This window comes from Aotus nancymaae, unplaced genomic scaffold (genome assembly GCF_030222135.1).
Source record: "Aotus nancymaae isolate 86718 unplaced genomic scaffold, 86718_ANA_hifiasm-v0.15.2.pri h1tg000059l, whole genome shotgun sequence".
NCBI classification, from domain to species: domain Eukaryota; kingdom Metazoa; phylum Chordata; class Mammalia; order Primates; family Aotidae; genus Aotus; species Aotus nancymaae.
In genome coordinates, this window is record NW_026988473.1 from 54,149,638 (window position 1) to 54,173,131 (window position 23,494).

Here is a 23,494-nt window from a genome sequence, read left to right on the forward strand (position 1 = left end):
GAAAGCGAGTCTCGCTCTTATCGTCCAGAATCGAGTGCAGTGGCACAATCTCGGCTCACTGCAGCTTCCACCTCCTGGGTTCAAGCGATTCTCGTGTCTCAGCCTCCCGAATAGCTGGGATTACAGGGGCACGCCACCACGTCCAGCTAATTTTGTATTTTTAGTAGAGATGGGGTTTTGCCATTTTGGCTGGGCTGGTCTTGAACCTCTGACCTGCTGTAATCTGCCATCTTGGCCTCCCAAAGTGCTAGGATTACCTCCGTGAGCCATGGCACCTGGCCTATCACACTTTTTTATTGTTGTACTAAGTTAAAAATTTTTTGACAAAATTTTTATTCCAACATTAGCAGGAGCAGGAACATCACTGGCAAGAGTGGGAACAACAGAGAGAGGGGAGAAAGTGCCACACTCTTAAATAACCAGATCTCCCATGAACTCACAGCAAGAATGTATTTATTACCATGGGGATGGTACTAGGCCATCCATGAGGCACTCATGATCCAACCACCTCCCACCAGGCCCCACCTCCAACATTGAGGATTACATTTCAACATGAGATTTGAGCAGAACAAAAATCCCAGCCATATCGAGGATTATAGTTAATATCGTATTGTATATTGGGAATTGCTAAGAAAGTAGATTTTTTTTTTTTTTTTTTTGAGACAGAGTTTCGCTCTTGTTACCCAGGCTGGAGTGCAATGGCGCGATCTCGGCTCACCGCAACCTCCGCCTCCTGGGTTCAGGCAATTCTCCTGCCTCAGCCTCCTGAGTAGCTGGGATTACAGGCACACACCACCATGCCCAGCTAATTTTTTGTATTTTTAGTAGAGACGGGGTTTCACCATGTTGACCAGGAAGAAAGTAGATTTTATATGAACTTATCACCTGCTCCCCCCAATGCACGGTAACTATATGATATAATGGATGTATTAATTTACTCAGTTGTAGTAATCACTTTACCATGTAAATATATATCAAAACATCATAACATATATCTTAAATATGTACAATAAAAATAAGAAAAAAAAAAAAGCCCTATTCTCAGTATAAAAAGTTCTACAAAACAAAACTAGAATTGGAGTGGTCTTGACAGTGGAGTCTGGGAACCTGAAAAATGAGACTTCAATAAAATCAACTACTATTCCTCTGTAGGGCACAAAACTATTGCACAGGACATTACTACAGCTTACACTTTTTAGTAATCATGAGAGCAAATATTTATTATGTTCCAGACACTAAATTGGTGCATTACATTTAGAGACATCTAGTTTTACACAATGATCTTAATAGTTAGGTTCAGTCTTTTTTTATCCAGCCCAAAATGTCAGGTGCAGGCTTAAATCACAATTTGTATTTCAGGTAAAAAAATGAGAAAGTATTCAACATGATTAGAAAACAAGAGACGGGGTTTGAGCTCAAATACTCTGGACATAAAATCTTCTCTCTGAATACACATATTGATTAGATTTTTCTCTCCTTGATTCCTTGATGCAGCTGGGGCATCCTGAGCAACACACCGACATACTCTGCAAGAACCTTTAGTTGGTGGTGGTGGTGGTCATGGGGTGGTTCCTACGAACCACCAAGGTAGCATGGATGGTGGCTAACAGGCTCTGGGCCTCTTCACATCAGTGATAAAGCAAAACACAGAGAAATGAGAAGGCAAGGATGTTATATCAATACTGCTGTGCCTTTAAGAGGGATTAGGTAACTTTCTCTGAAAATATGAAAAAGAGTCAATGAATAAATAAGCATCTCTCATAACTCAAGCCAAATATACTGTACATCTCAAGGATGAGTGAAAGTTCTAAAGTAAGGAAGGGAGACCACAAGGAAGCAATGGTCTGAATGTTGCAGATGAGTCAGATGCAGGAGATGAGTCAAGACAAAGGGTTGTAGGTGAAGAAATGAGAAAATTCAAGAGCTTGGTGGGCACAGAGTCATGGGAGCTGGACAGTTCCAAGGATTGAAATATGGATAAACAGGTTGAGAAAAGCAACATTTAGAGTACTTGTAAATGAGGGAGCCATGGCTTGTGACATTAAAAAATGAGACAATGCCTGCTTCATAGTCTAGGAAAACCCCAACACGGCAGGGAGGCACAGCCATGGAGAGAGTCAAAGCCTCAGAATCAGAGGACAAAGACTGCTCAAAGGCCCTATACTTACATTTATTCTGTAACCCTATAACCCAGTAGCCAAATAGAGGTCTATATTTGGAGTAAACATTTTGACGATTTGCACATCTTCTAATGACATACTTTCTATTGCGGGAATGTGTTCTACAATATACCCCCAGGATCCAGGCAGTTTTCTTGGACACGTCCACTTCCCAGTAATGTTTCCCTGAGGAGAAGCATTGGGATCCCAAGATACCAAAATTATAACACTGAAAAGGCCAAATTGGCACAGGTATCACTTGTCTCTGATCTTCCGAAAGGACAAGATTCAAATTTAGGTTGACTGGATTCATTGTGACATCCACTGCAAGAAAAATTAAAAAAAAAAAAAATATATATATATATATATAATATATGTATATGAATATAATCATCTATGTGATATATATGATTAGGTGACAGATAATGGAGTAAGTTTATCTTATGAAGGAACTCAGGAAGTGACTGAAAAACGTGCATTGAATCATGGGAGGAGTAAAACACTGGAGAAATATATTATGCAAATGTTTTGGGAGGTGCTGAGAACGAATGAGGCTAAGATTAGAGGATATCATTGAAACCACAAAACACAAACTTCTGAAAGGTAACTGGAACACAGCTATTTAAAGACTGAAACTTTTTCTTACCCCAGTAGCATCGGACAGCTGTCAGTTCTGAAATAATAAAAGATTCAGTGATGCTGATTAGAAACAAAGGAGTAAGCGCTGATACCTACCTATTGTTTAGAGTAGGGACAGGGGAAGGGAATACCGTGAAGCTTCGAGCTAGTGAATTAAAAGATAAACCAGAGACCTCGTCATGTTCTTTTACATCTAAACACATCCTCTTTATCACAGAATATTCCTTATTCTCTGACCTCTTTCCTCTCTTCTGTCCTCAATTTTAAGTCATCCCACCTAGACAGTTTATTACCTGACACCACAACAATCCCACATCCACAGTCTTTATCTGCTTCTCCTCACCTCTAAACATTTGCAGCATCCTACTCAGATCTGGAGCATGGAATACAGTCTTCAGTTTCTGGGAAGGAGTTTTTGGCTTTCTCAGCCTCCAGATCTCACTCCTAGGGATGACAAAAATTTTTTGACCCCCACATCTCTCATCCTGTGTCCATCACTCCCACACCACTGGTTGCATCTCCTTTACATCAATGATGCACTTGAACCCTCCTTCCTGAGTCTGAGGAGGAGAGAAGAAAGAGCCTGACCCCGGAGCTAGAAGAAACGTGTTCGTGCCTACTTTCCCTCTTATCCTCTGTGTGACCTGGAGAAGGTCTTCATTTCTTGAAAGCAGTTTCTTCCTTAAAAATGAAATAATTAAACCCTCCTTTGATATCTAATGGTAATAGTACAAAATTGGATAAAATAATGTATACGAAAAGACTTTGCTACCTTTAGAAACGGTATGTGATGTGTGGAAAACTCACTGCATCTCAGTGGGTCTTCTGGGAGGGGCCGGAGATGTGGGTTTCTGGGCAAATCAAGAGTGACGCTGCAGATCCTGACTGTGATATGGGGTTCTGCAGGGAAAGCCTGTGAGCCTGTGCCCTAGTTCAAAGCCTGAACTCCAGTGGTATGGCCACATTTGAGATTTCAGATTCTCTAGGATACAGAAACACTTGGCAAAGGAGAAGTTATGACTACCTAACTAAAAATGCTTAGAATTTTATGTGTTTGTAAGAAACTTGATGTTTCCAAGTGGGTTGGCAACTTTAGACACAAGGACTACATTTTTCCATGGAAGCTTCTAAAGTATGTGAACAGGAAGAGATCAATTATTGTCACCAGAGTCAAAGTCACCATCCTGAGGCTCGAGTCGGCTTTTGGAAATCTAAAGAAAACCTTGCATAATGATCTGGTACCGTCTTTTCCTGAGTAAGCAAAGTAAATATAAAGGAGCTATCTCCATGCCCTATTTTAGGATTTGACAAGGTGCTCCATGTGATATGACAAACATATATAAAACAAAAAATCCAGGGCTGGATACAGGACAGAGGATGAATGAAACGAGTCAAGTCACAGGAGTCTGATAGTAAAAGCTCTCATCCTTAATATCCTTTCTGGCTCTAGCTCTGAACTTCAACCACTGAATTTACTACTATAGGATTGAATCCATTCTTCATTGTTATGGAAAACTCAAATCTTCATCTGGGACCAGCAATTTAAGACAATACTACATCCAAATTATACTACTCTGGGAGATTTTTTTATTCTGATTGACTACCTAATAGTTACAAACACTTCTTTATAACTCACAAGCACCACTCTTGACCATCCATACTCACCATTTCATGATTCCACTCATGTCCTAGAAAGAAAAGAAAAACATGAGTCAAAGTTATAAAGACTAGCATAAGACTAATGAAAGAAAGAAGAACAATAGAAAAAAATGGAAAAATCAGAAGTGAGTTATATGAAAATGTCAACAAAATTAGCAAACATTTAGCTAGACATACCAAGAAAAAGAAATCGGGAATGAAAGATGAGATATTGCCATTGACCTTACAGAAATTAAAAGGATTATAAAAATGATGAACAACTGTATGTTAACAAATTAGATAATCTAAATGAAATAAACAAGTTCCTAGAAATATAGAAACTATCAATACTGATTCAAGAACACATAGAAAATATGAATAGGCCTAAAACATGTTAAGAGATTAAGTTGGAAATCAAAGACTTCCTACAGAGGAAAGACCTTACCCAGATGGCTTCACTGGTGAATTCTGCTAAAGGTTTACAAAGAAGTAATATCAAAACTTCATAAACTATTTCAAAAATAAAGAAGAGCAGGAAACACTTCCTAATTCATTACATGAGACTTATCCTACCCTGATAAAATAACCCTGATTAAAGAACTGAAGACATCACAAGAAAAGAAAAACATAGGCCACTATCGAATATAAATACAAAATTCTCCAACAAAAATACAAGAAAATCAAATCCAGCAAGCTAGCAAAAAGATTATAACTAATGCCCAAGTAGGACATATCCCAGAAATGCAAGGTTGGTTCAACATTAAAAAAAATCCATTTGCCATTCTTTGAAGTTAACATCTAGATGTGAAATGTTAATCCTACAGCATTTATAGTTTTTGATATTCCAATATTTTTTTAAATTCCAAGTGACCAAATAGCAGCTAAGACTGACTTAAATAGGACAAATGCCTGGACAAATGACATAAACACAGTGTTCTCTTGTGATGGTGGCTATTCAAAGGGTTGTGAAGAGCTCATGGAAGAACTATAAAAAAGGGCCTACGGAAACTTTTTGTTTTTGTTTTTACTGAAATGTAGTTCAAATACCATAAAATTTGCATTTTACAGTGCATAATTTAACAGGTTTTAATATAGTCACAATATTGTGCAACCATCATTGCATAGAAAATCCAGATCATTTTCATCACTACAAATAGAAATTGTGTACTAATTAGCAATTACTTCCTATTTATTCTTCCCCAGAGCCCTGACAACCACTAATCTAATTTCTGTATTATGGATTTGCTACGTATAGACTTTCATATAAATGGAATCATGGAAAAAGAACTTTGTGTCTGCCGACTTTCAATTATCACGATGTTTTCAAGGTGCATCCATGCCAGCATGCATTATTACTTGATTATTTTTCATAGCTAAACAATATTACATTGTTTGAATATAACACATTTTCCTTATCCATTCCTTAGTTAAGGAGATTTGAGTTGTTTTTATTTTTGAACAATACTGCTGTGGACTTTCATATATAAATTTATGCACAGATATATGTATTCAGTTCTTCCAGGTATATATGTAGGAATGGATGGCTAGGCCACATGAGAACTCCCTTTAAGTTTCTGAGCAACAGCCAAGCAGTTTTTCTAAGCAGCTTTGCTATTTTACATGTCTACTAGCAATTCAAGAAGGTTTCAGTTTCTTCACATCTTCCCCAGTACTTGGTATTGTCCATCTTCTTTGATTATAGCCATCCTAATGAGTGCAAAATATGTTTAGGAACCTCTGTTCCAGAGTAATCTTAAATTTAAACAAAAAGAAGAAGACAAAAGGAAACAAGAAGAAAAGAAATCTGGGATATAAGCACCAGAGACAAAGGAAACAATTCAACAAATGAACATCAGTTACTCCCCTGCTTCATACCAAAACTTAAAAAGGAAATATTTAGAAATTTATCAAAGAAAGGGAAGCACTGTCTGTCCAGATGTTTGTCCATGTTTCTCACCAAAAAGCTCAATATCCCATCACTTCATGTTTAAAAAGGACTAACAGGGAACATCCGCAATAACAAATAAGTATACTTTAAATTTAAATAGAACACATTTCTTAAACGTATTTGCTCTTAAACCTGAAAATGCATCATGTGTTTACCTGTGACTAATCTGAGTAAAGAGAAGTCTGACAAAAGCCTGACACTAGATCACATATAACAGGGGCCTAGTGACTATAACTAGATATTATGGATCTTCTCTGCGAGTTTAAGTGTATTCCTTTACTTCATAAATTAATAACAATGCAACATTGCCCTAGAATGCCCATATTCATTCACATCCATGACATCTAGAATGGATGATAAACAGGCACTGCAAGGCCAAAGAAACCCCTTAGTGTCACCACCAGAATGAGAACCCCAGGACACAGAAGGAAAGGTAACAAACTGTGTTTCCAGAATCCCAGATTGAGCGATCCTGCTTACCTGCAGCAGCTCCACTGTTGGCCACTGACTCCGACACTCCACGTCTGAGATGAGCTCTCTCACCAACTGCTTCTGCTGAACTAGATCATCTCCAGCCTCTGCCAAGTTATCCAGCGTCTTCTTTTCCTCTTCTTCCAATCTTTGCAGCTCTCTCTGCTCCTCACTATTCAGGATTCTTCTAAGCTGATCAAATTCTGTTTGTATCCTTTGTCTCTCAGTTTGTACCTGATACTGCAAGGATGGACAAGAGAGAGATGTAATAAGTTTGTCAGGCTGAGGGCCTATTGTGTAAGGGATTAGGAGCCAGCAGGGAGTTCAAACCAGCAAGGTAGTGAAAGGAAGCAATAGTAGTATTTGGGGGAAGCTATTTTTTCCTACTATTTTTTTCAGTACCTACCAAAGCAATGACCTCAAACCGTCTTATGTAGGCCAACCCTGAGAAAAATGTAAAACATAATAAATCTTAGCTTCTAGACAACTTTCCTGGATATTCATGACTGCCTGCCTTACCATACTCCTAATTTGAATCTTGAGGAAAACCTTAGTCCTTAATCTAGTGTTTCCACCAGAAGTAGCAGAGCGTCATTGGAAAACAGCAATGGAACACAGTATTTGCTAGCCGTTCTCATCACAGGGTCTATCTTTGTGCTCAGTGCTAGGTATGTGTGTGTAACTGTAACATGTCCACTGTCCAGCCTCCACCCCCAGCAGGGACAGGACAGAGAAGAGAACTAATCAAATGGCTGCAGGACTCATGCTATGTGAAGGAACAAAAAGAATGAGGCCTCCTTGGATTAAGGTCCTGTCAAGATTCCTGTCTCAGAAATCCTTCAGAATCTCCTCTTGCCTTCCAGGAAGTTTTCTTTTCTCTGATGTCAGCTTCTAGCTTCTCAGCTTCCTCCTCCTCCTTCCTCAGCCTCTTGAGGATTGCATGGAGTTTCTCCTATGAGAAAGGAATCACACCAGAGTCAAGCTATAAGCTTTCTCAGTATCTGGATAGAGAACAAAGAGGAAAGAAATCAAGTTGATGCGAGAAAACAGTAATTTACCGTAACTGTAAAGCTGGTGATTAGAATCTATGACATGGGGAAAAATTTGAAGAGATGAATGTATTGTTTATTCATTGGTGACGAAAGTCACTACCCCTTCAAGAGGAGTAGCCTGATTCTCTCTTTCCTGAGAGTAAGTATTTATCTTGCCAAAAGGAAAATCCTTTCCTCTTATCAATGTTCTTTCCTCATTCAACCCACAATGTTCCTCAGAAATTATCCTGCTTAGAGAAGCAAGAAAGCTAACTTTGGGAAGGAATTTATCACTCATATAATGAAAAAGGAAAAAACAAAAATCTCTCACTCTTGGCTAAGAGACCGTACTCTAGGATCATCTGGTATGTAAATGAAAGGAATACCAGAAATGTACCCCAGGCATTGGAAGCTGAGCACAGGGTGAAAGATATACATGGAGAAGATCACGGGACTCAGGACTATGGTGCCACAAGGGGTAAAGAAGGATAGAAAGGTGAGACTTCCACCAGTTACCATCTTCTGCCCCGTGTCCCTCCATCTAGGGCCCTACCTGACATTCCTTGAGTACTTCCTCCATGAGGAATGTGTGGTGACCACGGTGTTCCAGAGACCGTTCACAAAGCCAGCAAATGACTTTCCTATCCTCCTTACAGAAGAGTAGAAGTTTCTCTCCATGACGATCGCAGAGATCTCTCTTCTTCCCATTGTCTTGACTCAACGTGACCTCCCCGAGTCTCTCCACTATGCTGACCAGATGCTGATTAGCCTGTAGATTTTCAAATGAGTAGCTGATACCACACACAGGACAGCTGTTTTTTCCTCCCGGGCTAGTCACTGCCTCCTTGTTGTTCACAGTGATGCAGGCTTGGCAGAGGCTGTGGCCACAGCCTAGATTCAAGGGTTCTGTCAAAAGTTTCAGGCAGATGGGACAGGTCGCCTCCTCTTGCAGGTTAAGCAAGATTTTTGAAGCCATTGCACTGCTTCCCTGGCTTCTTCTGGTTCTAACTCCTGAGGTTCTCTCTTCTTGCTTGAAGACCCCTGGATGGCTGAGAAGATCGAAAGGGGATGGTATAAGAACGGTACAAATAAAAAGCATTATGAGTGCACACACATCAAAGACTGGCCGAGACTGCAATACCAAAAAAAAAAAAAAAAAGATGAGGAAGAGAAACCAAAAATGTCTGAAAGTGGTCTGGGCAAGTCGTTAACGCCTCAAGGCTTTTGCACTTGTTCGTTGCTAGAATTATCCTCCTGTTGCTATTTGCATGACTTCCGTTTACACTTTTTTTTCAACTTTTCCTGACATGTCCCTTTATCAGAAGGGTCTGCTAAGACAAACAACTCTAACACCACCACAAACTCATCATTCAGTGTACATTTGCGTCTTTTATTATCACCATCTATCTTTAAATGTCTGCCTCCTCTTTCTAAAACATAATCCACACATAAATTTGGCACTTTCGTTTTTTTCTTACTGCTATAGCCCCAGTGTTTAGAACACAGTGAAGTACAATGTTTGATAAACATATTAAAAACTTTCCCATCTCTCCATAGATGACTAAAACCTTCTTATCAGTGTTTCATTTTTTTTATTCCATTATTTGAAAATTCCTCAATAGCTGGACTGTGGAATCCCAGATGTGGTTTCCAGTGAAGAAGTGCTCACCTTCTAACACACCTCCTCACACAGAGTCCTCTCATATGCTCACACACTTCCCAGAGATACCCACAGAAACAGCAATGACTGCAATATGGAGATTTAATTACCAGTTCAATTTAGAAATGACTTTGGCCTATTTGTTCCTCTTCCAAAACTTCTTCAGAAATAAGAGTACTCCAGAGGCAGGGTGTTCTGGCTCACGTCTGTAATCCCAGCACTTTGGGAGGCCAAGGTGGGTGGATCACCTGAGGTCAGGAGTTTGAGACCAGCCTAGTCAACATGGTGAAACTAAAAATACAATATTAGCCGGGTGATGTGGCGTGCGCCTGTAATCCCAGCTACTCGGGAGGCAGAGACAGGAGAATCGCTTCAACCCGGGAGCCAGAGGCTGCAGTGAGCTGAGATCACGCCACTGTACTCCAGCCTGGGTGAGACAGAGCAAGACTCCATCTCAGAAAAGAAAAAGTAAGAGTACTCCCTTTCTTCAGATGAATAAAATCAAATGACTTACAAAGATCATTAAATTTAATAGGTAGAATTGGATTGAATATAATCATCTCAGGGTTCTCTTCAGAGGTCTTCATGCTACTCCACTTATTTAAACAAAGAAAAGCAGAGGTAAAGCCTGAAAGAAGTAGATTGAGATCCAGTGTTATGAGTGTAGAAATAGAGGAAACCAGGTAAGTTGGGAATTTCTGGGGGGTCTTGTGTTTGTAGATGGTGTGATTGATTTTATCTTGGCCTGAAAGCATGTTTTAATAGGAACCCAAAGGTGTGTATTTGTTGGGGGAGGGCATGTAACCAGCTGAGTTACACATAGATCACAGATTCATACCAATATCAGATCACTGAGGAACAGAAATACAAACGAGATGGCTGTTGGTCATGGGAGAGATATCCCAACATATAAGGGGAAACCACATTTTGGAGCAATGAAGTCCTGTCTGTGTTAAATCCATGTCCACTAATTGAATGCCAATTATTCATTTGTTTATTTAGGAAATTCTCACTGAAGACACATTATCTTCAGTAATTAAAATCCAGGAAATGGATTAAAATCCAAAGTTGAGTATGAACAGATGGTATTAGCCAGAATAAAGTAAATAACCACCTAAAGAAGACAGAAGCTAATCATATAATCATTCATACAGTGTAAAATGGGAGGTGTAAAAAACACCATCATATAGAGGTACATGTTTTTGGAAAATCAAATAATTTGCCAAATAGAGGACTATCCAAGATATCTTGCTTGGATAAATAAGAGTTTAAATGAAAGCTGAATTATGAGAAGGAATACAGAATGAGAAAGAAAAAAATATTTTAGGTAGAAGGGATCATGTAAGTGAATGCCCATTCATGGAGGACAAACCATCATACCATCTTCAAAAGTTTTTGAATGTGTGGCTGGGATGCAAAAAGCCCTAAGCCCTTGGCATCACATGGACCTGGAGGAACCTGGATATGTGACACTTCCTAAATGAAGTGAAAGCGCCAGTCTCTTTCCAATGAATAGGAAGTGAGGGCAGGGATGGGAGGATGCAGGACGAGTTAACAGAGGAAATAGAGAAAAGCAGATGAGGGTGAGAAATAGAGTGAGGTAGAGGAAATAAGACTGGAAGCCAGACTAGACATGAGGGGAAAAAAAGGTTATCTTTAGGCTTAAGTCCTTTCTTTCTATAAAAAAGACACAGCCATCACCTTCCCCTGGTATATTATTTTATTTTATTTGTTTTGTTTTGGTAAGCATAGACTCCAGCTTCCACAAGAGGGTTGAGAATCTTGTAACAAAACATTCTCTGTAGGGCCCTGGAAGCGATGCCCATGGTCTTTACAAGGGAATCAGTCTGTTGATGTAAGGTTTACCTAAGCTATGTTAGCTTCACACACATCCACTTGGTCTTGTACCACCATAAGAATCCTCACTGAGAGCTCACCTGAAGCGGCCCTGCCTGCCTGCATGCTGTGTCTCCTGTCTTGTATTCCCCCTGCAGAGTTAAATTGCATGAGTCCAAATAGCAAAACAAACCTACAATTATTGCTTGTGGTCAGTCAGAGAGCAATACCACAGAGTGGTGGCATGGTGATACAATGCCAATTCTCAGAACCTGAAGTTGGTTTAGACAAGAAACCGTGAAGCAAAGGGAAAAAGGGTAGATCTCATTAGACAGTAACATTTTGATACTTGCTCTAGTAGACCGAATTATACCCTCCACAAAAATACGTCCACTTATGTGAATGTGACCTTATTTGTAAATTACATCCTTGCAGATGTAATCAAGTTAACATGAGGTCATACTGGATAAAGACAGGCCCTAAATTTAATGATCTGTATTCTTATAAGAAGAGGAGAGGACATACAGACACACAGGAAAGAAAGCCATGTGACAATAGAGGCAGAGATGGGAGCAGCACAGATATAAGCCCAAGAATGCCAGAGTTGGCTAGAAACCACCAGAAGCTAGGTGCGAAAAATAGAACCGATTCTCACATAGAATCTTCTGAAAAAATCAAGTTTGTCACTATCTTGGTTTTGGACTTCTGGACTCCTGAGCTGTGACAAAAATCCCTATTGTTTTAAGTCATCTAGTTGGTGATAATTGATCGCAACAGTGCTAGGAAACGAATACAATTGAAAAGGTTTGATAGTGAAAGAAAGATCTGTGAAGTGTGACAACCTAGGAATCTTCCCCACGCTTGGCAAAAGGGTGGGGCACGATGAAAGCTGTATGGAGATAAATCTAGGCCTTGAGACCTGTCTACTCCTCTCACAATCCACCAAAAGACCTTAAAGAGGAAAAAAGGCTGAAAATCAGCTGGCGAGTATAATCCAGCCAACAGTATAGATACTAAAAGTCACACAAAAGCGATATGGTGGTAGCCCCTGGCTACAATGACCATGAGTCAGACCAGGCTCTGATGACTAGCAAGACCAGGAGTTTACATGATATGATAATATTCACCCTTGTTTATGGCTAAAACTATGAGCCAACCACAGATGTGGAGTTTTTTGTTATCTTTTATTCCAATCCGTATCCAGCCAATAGTGAGAAATACCAGGGAGCTCCAGGAGAGGAAGTAGTAGAACATGCATTCTGCCATGGGCTGTGACTTCATGTTCACAGTGAGGCTGCATGTTGATGCCAAAGCTGCTGCCACCGTAGTGGCAAAAGAATGAGAAAAGTGCAGAGCAGCCAAGGTCCCACATGCGAGAAATGACTCCACCACTTCTCAATGGGGGCCAAGCCCAGCAGCCGTCAGGGAGGTAGAGAAGGGAACATGAGTGCCCTCGGCCTAACAGAACTCCCAGGTTGCCTGGTTACCACAGCTGCCAGATGACTGCACCCTTCATTTGAGTCTTCTCCTAAAATCTGGATCCCTAACACCTGGATATGATAATGCAAACTCTTAAGTCTCTCTGCAGATTAGACAGTAAAATTAGAATGTCGCTAAGAGTGACTTTTAGGGGAGGATGTCTTTTCAAGTTTCTAGACAATATCCTAGACAATTCTTCTAGTTCCTTAGTCAGAAACTGCCCATAACAAAAGTAGAGCCTGTTTTGACATTCAGCGGCCAGGAGATCTCAGAAACATCGCAACATCTCCTCCCCATTCCTCTATACACAGAGTTCTTGCTTCAGTTATTCCTTAGAGTCCAGGGCTCAATTTATACCACAATAATGAATCTCTCCCCAAGAGCTGACGCATTCTGGTCAATAGATTTCCAAAAAGTTACTTTTTAACGCAGAATCATTTTTATTAATCAACCCGTAATCTTGTCTTTTTCTGTCTGTTACTTCATGAGAATATGCTGAGTTGTTTTCAAATTAGTTCCAACCACCTCAACTCTCACCACTCCAATAGCAATCACCTGAATTCAGGAAATTGTTCTCCCACTAGTCTTGCTGATCCTATCATTGCCCTTACTCTTCTTTTTTTTTTTTTTGAGATGGAGTTTCACTCTTGTTACCTAGGTTGGAGTGTAGTGGCACGATCTCGGCTCACTGAAACTTCGGCCTCCTGGATTCAAGTTATTTTCTGCCTCAGCCTCCCAAGTAACTGGGATTACAGGTACACACCATCATGCCCAGCTAAGTTTTATATTTTTAGTAGAGATGGGGTTTCACCATGTTGGCCAGGCTGGTCTTAAAGTCCTGACTTCGGGTGATCCACCCGCTTCAGCCTCCCAAAGTGCTGGGATTATAGGCGTGAGCTACTGCACCCGGCCATCATTGCTCTTCTTCACTCTGCTCTCATCTCTGTTCTTACAACAGTAGACAGAGTGATCACCTTAAAGCAGATGTCAATCATGTCACTCTTCTGTTCAAAACCATGCCATCCAGAGTGAAGCCAGACTTCATAATGGTCCAGTTAGGTCCACATCACACAGCTCTTCCCACTGCCTCAATCCTCAGAGCTCAACTTTTATTCTTCTCTGCACACTTCCATTCCAATCTTCCATATCCACACTGTTCTCCTTTTAAGCCCAGGGAAAAACCATTAGAGCCTTCAATTTCCTCACATTCTTAAGATTCTATTCAAATGTATTCTTCTTACAATGAAATCTATTCAAAACTTTCATAAAAACTATTTAAAACTACAAGGACTTTATGAGGTCTTTACAGAGTCCTTACCCTAATTTAACTTCTTAAAGATGTTACTCCAAAGTATTAGTCATCTTCCTGTGTACGCTATCATTTATTGAAATGGTCTATGATTGCTTTCTAATTAAAATGTAGACCTCCATGTATATTTCATATTTATTTATTGAATGTTGAATGGATGCTAATTGCACATTTTCACACCAGCAGCCTGCTTTATAATCAATTTTACCCCATATGTTGGGCCTTGTGCCTGACTAGATGCATCTGGGAGACAGTCAGTATGTAGGCAGAAATGGATTCTACCCAGGAGTAAGGCAGAGACACAGAAAGGCAGTTACAGTGAACTCTGAAGGGTGAGAGCAGAGGTCAGAATGGCAAGTGTCAGAATATCCGTAACATATCAATCAAGGTACAAATTGCTCACAAGTGAGCTGAAGATAGGACATACCCTATGTCAAATTCTTAAGAAGATTAAATCTGTGGGTGCCTTCTGAGCCCACAATAAACAACTTCTGTTAAGTAGTTCTGAGCAAAGAAAAACAGTAAGAAATTGAGGTTACAAATCAATGCAGAGGTGTGTCTAAGAGGAAGAATGATGAGGAACAAGTTCTAAGACAGGTGAAGACGCTGGTGGCATGTGGGTTACTGAAGTAAAAGTAAACAGGTATGTTCAGGGACGAGCAAGGAGAGCCCTGAGACCGGCTGCAGAATGACACAGGGTAAGAGGGAACAGAGTGGTGTGCAGCAGTCAGATCACTCAAGCTGCTGTTGTCTGGCAGGCCAAGGACTGAGGATATGTGAGGATGGTTGCAGAAAGCGCCTTAGTGGTTGCCAGGAGGGCAGTGAAAGATCGTGCTTCAATATTTCCCCTGGTCATGCCCCTCTGGTTCCATTCTATGTAAAGCCGCATACTAGGAGCTCAGGCCCGCACAGGCTTGGAAAACAGACCTCCTCTCACCACCTTCTCTTTTGAGAAGAGAGAAGGGGGTGGAAAAGAAGAGATCTTCTGTTCATCTCTTTTTTTGTTTTTGTTTTGTTGTTGATCTCTTTAAGATAGAGAAAGAGAGAAAGAGAGAGAATTCAGTTTCCTTTGCAAGGTAGAAAGTCAAGACTATAGAATAGGAAGGAAATGGAAACAGATTCAGCCTGGAGAAAAAAAAAAGAAGTCACTCCAGAAAACAAAGGAGGCCTTCCGCCTCTTTAACACTCCTTTCAAGGCTGTCCCTCCCCAGACTCTAGGCTGCGATCGGAGATCAGATCAGCGTGCACTCAAAGCAGGAAGCTTGCAAGCTAGCCTTTGCTCCCAACACCGCAGGGTAGCCTCGGGGCCACAAATCAAATTCCCCTAACTTCATTCAGATCTTTTCTCCTGGAGTCTCAGACCCTCTACCCCCCACAAACCTCCCCACACACCTTCAGGCCAACAGAAATCTCGGGTCCTGGTTGAAGAGGTGAAGAAAAGCCAGGGTGGGTGTGGTCAGGATTCATTCAACAAATGAGGTTCCTCCCTCCGTGAGAAGTCCCTCCCTCCTGAGCAGGAACTGGCTGAGAAATGAAAGTGAAATTTTTAGGGCTGTCAGGAAGAGGGAAGGGCAAGGAGCGTCCAGGTGAAATGGGCTGTGTAGTCCTGTAGAACCTCTGGACAGAAGGTCATGCTCTTTTAATCCAGTGATTCTCAAGGGCAGAATGGAGGCTCTGCACTAGAGGGCACATTTGGCAATGTCTGAAGAGATATTTGGTTATAACTGTAACCGGCTCTGCTGTTGTAGGGTTCACAGATGGCCCGGAGGAGGGCCTTTTCCATGCCCAGCTTGGACTCCGGGCTCGGGTTCTTGGCTTCCCTTGCTCGAAGAATCGAGCAGAGAGCCTTACCCCCACGGTGAGTGTTCCAGCTCCAGACAAGCGTTCGCGGACGGAGAGAGTGAGCAGCAACGCGGTTTATTGAGCAAGCAAAAGTAAAAGCTTCCACAGCATGGAAGGGTGGAAGGGGACCCGAGGTTGGAAAGAGCTGCCTGGGCTTGTATCCCCAAGTAATTCTGAGTTGCGGAGTGATTGCCCCTAGTCCTGAGTGGGGAGAGGGCTTGTGACCATGAGTCACCTAATTTTCTCTTTTTGGAGGTTGTTTCCTAGTGTCTGTTGAACTTGCAAGCCGTGTCGGAATGTGGCTGAATAGCTAACTGGTATTTCGGACCCAGCCTCCTGATTCGATTGAAGTACCCGTGTTGACCTTTTCCCATGCTAGGGTTTCCAAAAAGTTCCCCATTGACCCAAAAGGTTTTATTCCTTCATAACTAGGGGGATGCTACTGGCATCTTAATGGGTATAGGTCATAGATGCTGCTAAGCATTGTGCAATGTACAGGACATCTCCCACAACAAAGAATTATCCATTCCAAAACATCAACAGTGCTGTGTTTGAAAAGCCCTGTTTTAACCCTTTCTGCCTCCCAGCATTTAAAGCACCCAAATCCTCTTCTCCTACCACTTTCATGGTTGCATATGGTTCCTTGAATCAGTTTACCAACTTGACTCATCCTTCAACGATCCACTTGCCTGCCACCTACTAAAATACCACATCACCCCCTAGGAGATGGAGGGTGGGTGGCTGAGAGGTGGATGGGGGTGAGAAAAGTTGGCTACGAAGGACCTGGGGAACTTTGGGGAGTGTTGGAAATGTTCTAAATCTCCATTGTGTGGTAGCTACACAGATGTAAAACATTTTCAAAATGCATCAAACTGTGCACTATAAATGGGTGCATATTATTGCACGTGACATACACATCAGTAACATTATTTAAAAATGAAAAGCCTTCCAGGTAAGTTATCTGTGAATCTGAAGCTGAGAACCACTAGTTGTAAGTATTAAATCAGGAGTTTTGGGCCCTGGACAGAAAGGGCTGCTTTGAAACTAAGGTAACCTTGAAATCAAACCTAATGAGGAGGAACCTTGCCACTCTTTTGGTCACAGGATGACCCCACATTTGTGCCTCCACAAACAGCATGCTCTGTTTTCATGAGGAATATAAGTTGATAGATTGATTTTCTGTGCTGTATGCATCAAAACAATCCTAGTCTACGTCCTGTAGAGCACATTACATATCAAAAGATGCCAGATTTGGAAACTGCCTGACAAGGTACAATTTTCCCTTTTGCCCTCTCCGTCTGACTCATGCATGGTGATCAAGGACAATTCCCAGGCGGGACAATTATAAACTTGTTGGAAGTTTAACAGCTTTCCCATAGAAAGTATTCACATCCAATACCTATGGAATATGCTTTGACTACTTTTAAGGGGGTCAATTATTGTTAGGTTGGTGCAAAAGTAATTAAGGCTTTTACCATTAAAAGTCTTATAATGGCGAGAACCGCAATTACTTTTGTTCAACCTAACACTTTCAGATTTCTTTTCCTTATTTCAATATTGGTAACCAATACATTTAGATAGTGTGAAAGGGAAAAAAATTTTGGGACCCAAAAATTACTAAACCAAAAAAAAAAAAAAAAAAAAGGCAGGTTGGGAATTGTTTAGGGCAAACCTGCCTCCTATTCTATTCCAAAAAAAGCTACTAAGATAAAAAAGCTACACACTTCCAGACAGAACTCAAAGTCATCCCCCTGCTCAGGTGAGATAAATGAATATCTGGTTACTTCCTTTGCCCTGTTATTTAATGCAACCTGTTTGTCTTTTAACTAGCTATGACCTGGAAGTCCCCTCCCTGCTTCAGTTGTCCCACCTTTGTGGACTGAACCAATGCACATTTACATATATTGATTGATGTCTCATGTCTCCCTGAAATGTATAAAACCAAGCTGTGCCCTCACCATCTTGGGCAGATGTTGTCAGGACCTCCTGAGGCTGTGTCATGGGTACGTCCTTAACCTTAGCAAAATGAATTTCCTAAATTGATTGAGAGTTTTCTCAGATACTATTTCATTTACAATAGTAAAGCATTAGACAGATTTGTTAAAGCATGAGTTGAGATGTGTAGATTACCTTAGCCCATCAGTTCTGTGTGCATAACATTCAATTTTTCATCATTTATTTTGTTCACTTGAGTGTTTTTCCTTTTTTAAAAACCCATTTCTCTGAGTTCAATGGAAATGCAACTATGTCGTGTCTTTAATCTCTTTTTGTTATTTTCTTAACAACTGTCTAGTGTGATCCCCAAGAATCTGAGGCAGAGTTCAGATAATTTAGAAAGTTTACTTTGCCAAGGTGGAAGACACATGTCCCCATCAGAGGTCCTGTGACATGTGCCCGAGGTGGTCAGAGGACAGCTTGGTTTTACACATTTTAGAGAGACATGAGACATCAATCAATATATGTGAGCTGTACATCGGTTCTGTCTGAAAAGGCGGGACAGCTCAAGCAGGGAGGGGCTTTCAGGTCACAGGCTGGTGAGACACAATCTGTTGCATTCTTTTGAGTTTCTGATTAGCCTTTCCAAAGGAGTCAGTCAGATATGCATTTATGTCAGTGAGCAGAGGGATGACTTTGAATAGAATGGAAGGCAGGTTTGCCCTAAGCAGTTCCCATCTTGACTTTTCTCTTTAGCCTAGCGATTTCCAAGCTCCAAGATTTATGTTTCTTTCACACTACCGACATATAATATATTAATGGTAGAAAAATCACCACTTTTGGAAAATCTTAGGCATTCTTCTGGTGCCTCGCTCTCAGCTGAGCTGTGCCTCTGGGTGGCAGAAAGGACCCGGACAGAAAAATGAGCAAGTTTAGTGCATTCAAGAATATGTAAATATTTCCAAGGGAGTGTACTTAAAGCTCTATGTAAACAGAGAAGAGGGTAACAAAGGTGGAGAAGGGTCATATCCTCAAGGCTTGTTTACACAGGCAGAGAGCATCAGCTGGGAAATTATTTACAGATCCCAGTGCAGGAGTAAAGTATCTGTCTTCTCAGATCCCTCTGGCTTTACTCACACAGTTCTCCCAGGTCCCCAAGCCCTCCCTAAGCAAGGCACGGCAGGGCTGTCTTCTCTGCCGACCTCCTCCTGCAGAACTCATTCAGACGACTGGGCCACCACAAGCATCAATATTTGGAAAGCATCAATATGTGGAAAATAATTTTGCATATCTTCTAATGTTTTTCTTGTGAAATGTTTCTGCCTTTTGGTGAACGTTAGACATTTTTATTTTTCAAATAATTATTTTATACAGATTCTAAAGCTTATTATAGAACTGTGTACTTTTAAAAAATATTTTAATTACCAATAAGGAACCGATTTTAATTTGCAATTTTATTGGTTGGTTATGCTACCTTTTGCCCTACAAAAGGATATGTGTAAAATGTTCACTTACTTTGTCTACTAAAATTTATTTAATGTGTTCTATTCATTATTAAAGTCTCTCAAAGAGCAAGCCTCTCCTGTATGAGAAGACAGAACAACTTGGAGGCAGAAAAGGCTGGGATAACTTCCCCAATCTGAAATCCTGCAGTTGCCTCCACCTGTGAAACTAGCTGGTGGTAGTCTGAGAATGAATGGCTCAGAGGAGAAGGGAAGGCTCAGGGCAAAGGAAATGCTGACAGGGCTAATAGTGCAACAGGACTTGGACTTTCAGACCTCAGCCCTACAGATGTAGCTCCAGCCCATCAACCAGTGAAGATCTTTTGAATCTTTTGTACTCAGCAGTGCAGAGCAGCACGTTTACTGAATGAGAAAAAAAAAAATCTGAAGCCTCTGAGAATCCCTGAGGGCCACAGATGCCAACTGTGAAGTGTCATCTGTTAACTTCAGCCTTCCTACAATCCATTATAAACAATAAAAATGTACGCATATCCCATATTAAATATTGAAATTCTAAAACTGCATGAGTTTGTTAAAGATGACCGCTTGAAATAATGGCCCGTTTAGCAGAAACATCGAATTTATCTTTTTGCTCTAAGATGCTTCCCTTACATAACTTGAAGACAGTAGGAGCATTGTTATTAAGTCTCTGATCTTCTCAAGAATAACTTAAAACACATTTAGGGTTTAAGAATAACTGAAAACATTTAGGTTTAAGACATATGAGTACGGTCTCAGTGGCCAAACAGGCCTGAGGAGAAAAACAGTTCTCTTCATCTCAGGGAGAGCAGAGGAGAGCCACTTGAACTGGAAGAGTGCCTAGCTTAGGAGAGGCACTGTGGAGCGGGGAAGGCTGAGGGTGCTGAGATTAAAAACAAAACAGCAGTAAAAACAGACCTAGGGTTGGAGACAGGATCAAGAGATCATCTAGCACTGTCTTCAGGCAAATGGAAGATCCCTGGCATCTCACACAAAAGAGAACAGGCTCTGTGTCTATTCCAATGGGAATTTCAGATTCCCAGGGTTGTGAAAGTTCTGGTCACCCTCTGGTGATGTCTCCAGATACAGCTTCCTGCACGTTGTCCATGGAGCATCCTGCAGGTTGAGGGCTCCTCGTGCCCTGAGATTCCCTGGAGCCCACCCAAAATTTCCACTGTGGATGCCCCACTCCTAATTATGACTCAGCAGTCCCAATGCCCCAGAAATACTAGATGGAATGACTGCCACAAATGCCTTCAGAGATGATGGGAAGGGGTAAGATCTAAAAGTGATTCCTGGGTGGTGAGAACCCACACTTAGTACTCACTGTGTTACCAGTGGAGAGTGGCCATTTTCTTGGCATCTTGATCATGAACTGAACAAAGTGCACAATCAGGCCAGGAGCAGTGGCTCACAGTACCTGTAATCCCAGCACTTTGAGAGGCCAAGGCAGGTGGATCACCTGAGGTCAGGAGTTCGAGACCAGCCTGCCAACATTGAGAAGCCCTTTCTGTACTAAAAATACAAAAATTAGCCAGGTGTGGTGGCATGTGCCTGTAGTCTTAGCTATTCAGGAAGCTAAGGCAGGAGAATCTCTTGAACCTGGGAAGCGGAGGTTGTAATAAGCCAAAATCATGCCATTGTACTCCATCCAGCCTGGGGGACAGAGTGAGACTCGGTCTCAAAAAAAAAAAAAAAAAAGAAGCAACAAAAGCAGAGATTTATCAAAAATGAAACAACACTCTACAGCGTGACAGCAGGCCCAGTGGAAGGGCTCAAGAGCTTGTTACAGAATTTTCTGGGGTTTCAGTATCCTCTAGAGGCTTCTCATTGGTTACTTGGTGTATACCCTACGTAAATGAAGAGGATGAACTAAAGTTACAAAGTCATTCACTTGTAAATGACTATGTAATAACTATGCACCCTATGTAAATGGAGGGGATGTTACTCAGCGTGTGGCTTTGGTAAATAGGATATTCCCTGTCATTGCGGAAATGTTTCATTTGATTTAGTCCTAGAAAGTCCTTTGATTTCCTGCCTCCAGGTCCTATTCTCCTGCCTCAACCGGACTTTTAATTTTGAATCCATATCCTTTCCTTCTCTAGTCTTTTCCTGAAAACAGAAAATTTGGAAGCAACTTGAAGGCTTCAACGTTTTGTCAGCAGGGGGCGCCATTTCTGAGGCCAGAAGGCTCAGCTATAAAGATAATGACCTAAACTGACTTTAGCGTGCAGATTTTGTTTGCTATTTCAAGTCCTTGTTTCTTTGTAACCAGATTCCTATCTTGAACTTGGGGGCTAGGGATTCTGTAAATGAGAGGAGTACATATCACAAAAGATTTATCTGTAATTTAACAGAGTGTAGCTGCTTATAGTGATTCAGAGCCTCGGACATTGCAACAAAGGGGTGACTGGGATGCAGGGGTCAAAGGAAAATGGATAGAAATGGATTTCCCCCAGTTGGCATGGATGAGTGCTGGAGATAGGGGTGTGTGTCTACACGTAGGGAAACAGCCTGTATCTAACTTGGAATCCCTTCCCTTGCCAAAGATCACCAAGATATGGGGACTAAAAATATTCTAGTAAAGCTGGGAGCAGAGTAGAAACTGCTTTACCAGTTCAGAAGCAGAGAAAAGATAGTTGGCAACGAAAACGCCAAAAGACACGGACTCCACCACATGCCGCATGAACACTGCATAGCAGCTTTTGTCCTGGTATCTCACTGTAGGAGCAGAACAGGCTTTACTTCATTCCTGAGGACTATCAGACACTTTCACTTCAATGGAAGAGGCTATCCTGGAGGCAGAAAACGCCGACAAACACCATTGCAGAGGGAGACCATGACAGTACTTCTGACCCTCCCACTATAAGGCATAATATTATTCAGCAGTCTGAATAATAGAGACTTAGCTGGGCAAACAGAGAAAGTGGTTTCCAAAGAAAGGGAATTACTACAGAAGTGGAAAAGAATACCAGGAACCTCCAGTTTTAGTTCCAATATGTAAAGAGTTTGAGAGTCATTACTCCAATCCTCACAAGAAAAAAAAAAAAAAAAGCTTGGCCAGATGTGTTGGTTCACGCCTATAATCCCAGCACTTTGGGAGGCCAAGGTGGGCAGATCATGAGGTCAGGAGTTCAAGACCAGTCTGGCCAAGAAGTTTGAGACCATCCTGGTGAACATGATGAAACCCCGTCTCTACTAAAAATACAAAAAATTAGCTGGGCACTGTGGTGCATGCCTGTAGTCCCAGCTACTTGGGAGGTTGAGACAGGAGAATCACTTGAACCTGGGAGGTGAAGGTTGCAGTGAGCTGAGATTGCACCACTGCACTCCAGGCTGGGTGACAGAGCAAGATTCCATCTCAAAAAAAAAAAAAAAAAAAAAAGGAAAGAAAAGAAGAAAAGGAAAGTAACAGCTGAACCCATTAAAAATCAATGATGTTCTTAAGTCTCATCAGATAATTAAAGTCAGGAAAAAAATTGCCATCCCGAAATCTAGAGACAAGTAAATACAGAGAATAACAGCCTAAATCTACTTACCTAAAGTAGAAGTTGCATGAATCAGGCTGGTGCAGTGGCTCACCCCTGTAATCCCAGCACTTTGGGAGGCCAAGGCAGGTAGATCACTTGAGGTCAGGAGTTCGAGACCAGCCTGCCCAACAGGGTGAAACCCTGTTTTTGAATTTTTGTATAAAAATACAAAAATTAGCCTGTCATGGTGGTGGGTGCCTATAATCCCAGCTACTTGGGAGGCTGAGACAGGAGGATCTCTTGAACCCAGGAGACAGAGGCTGTAGTGAGCCAAGATCACACCCCTGCACTCTAGCCTGGGTGACAGAGTGAGAGACTCAGTCACAAAAAATAAAAATAAAAAATTTTTTTTAAAAGTCATTGCATGAGACACATACTAGTAGGAACACTTAAATAGTAGTTCTGACAAATTGCCAGAGGCTGAGTATGGACTAGTTTGAGAGACAGAAACTCCTAGCACCATAGACTTAGGGCAACCTGACCCCACCCCACTTTCTTGGAATTTACCTACAAAAACCAAATCAAGTTCCCATAGT

At 41.3% G+C, this 23,494-nt stretch overlaps 1 protein-coding gene and 1 long non-coding RNA gene across 5 annotated transcripts; one reads left to right on the forward strand and one right to left on the reverse strand.

Annotated features, from left to right (window-relative positions):
- Positions 1–1,202: 1,202 nt before the first annotated feature.
- Positions 1,203–15,651, reverse strand: TRIM34 (tripartite motif containing 34). Of its 4 annotated transcripts, none has more exons than XM_012456804.3 (8): positions 15,563–15,651; positions 8,440–8,935; positions 7,712–7,807; positions 6,865–7,095; positions 4,464–4,486; positions 3,142–3,242; positions 2,806–2,832; positions 1,203–2,483 (listed from the first exon to the last, which is right to left on the reverse strand). In XM_012456804.3, exons 2-8 carry the CDS (start codon positions 8,860–8,862, stop codon positions 1,918–1,920), a joined length of 1,467 nt encoding a protein of 488 aa, XP_012312227.2. In that variant the 5' UTR covers positions 8,863–8,935; positions 15,563–15,651; the 3' UTR covers positions 1,203–1,917. The 4 variants fall into 4 exon arrangements, with proteins under 4 accessions (XP_012312227.2, XP_064221307.1, XP_012312228.2 ...); XM_064365237.1 differs by lacking the exon at positions 15,563–15,651 and adding an exon at positions 13,516–13,531; XM_012456805.3 differs by lacking the exon at positions 15,563–15,651 and adding an exon at positions 9,657–9,671.
- Positions 15,652–15,736: 85 nt separating this feature from the next.
- On the forward strand, positions 15,737–19,971 carry LOC135270212 (uncharacterized). Its single transcript, XR_010338415.1, has 2 exons — positions 15,737–16,028; positions 19,508–19,971. It is a non-coding gene; the product is annotated as an uncharacterized LOC135270212 (long non-coding RNA).
- Positions 19,972–23,494: the final 3,523 nt, after the last annotated feature.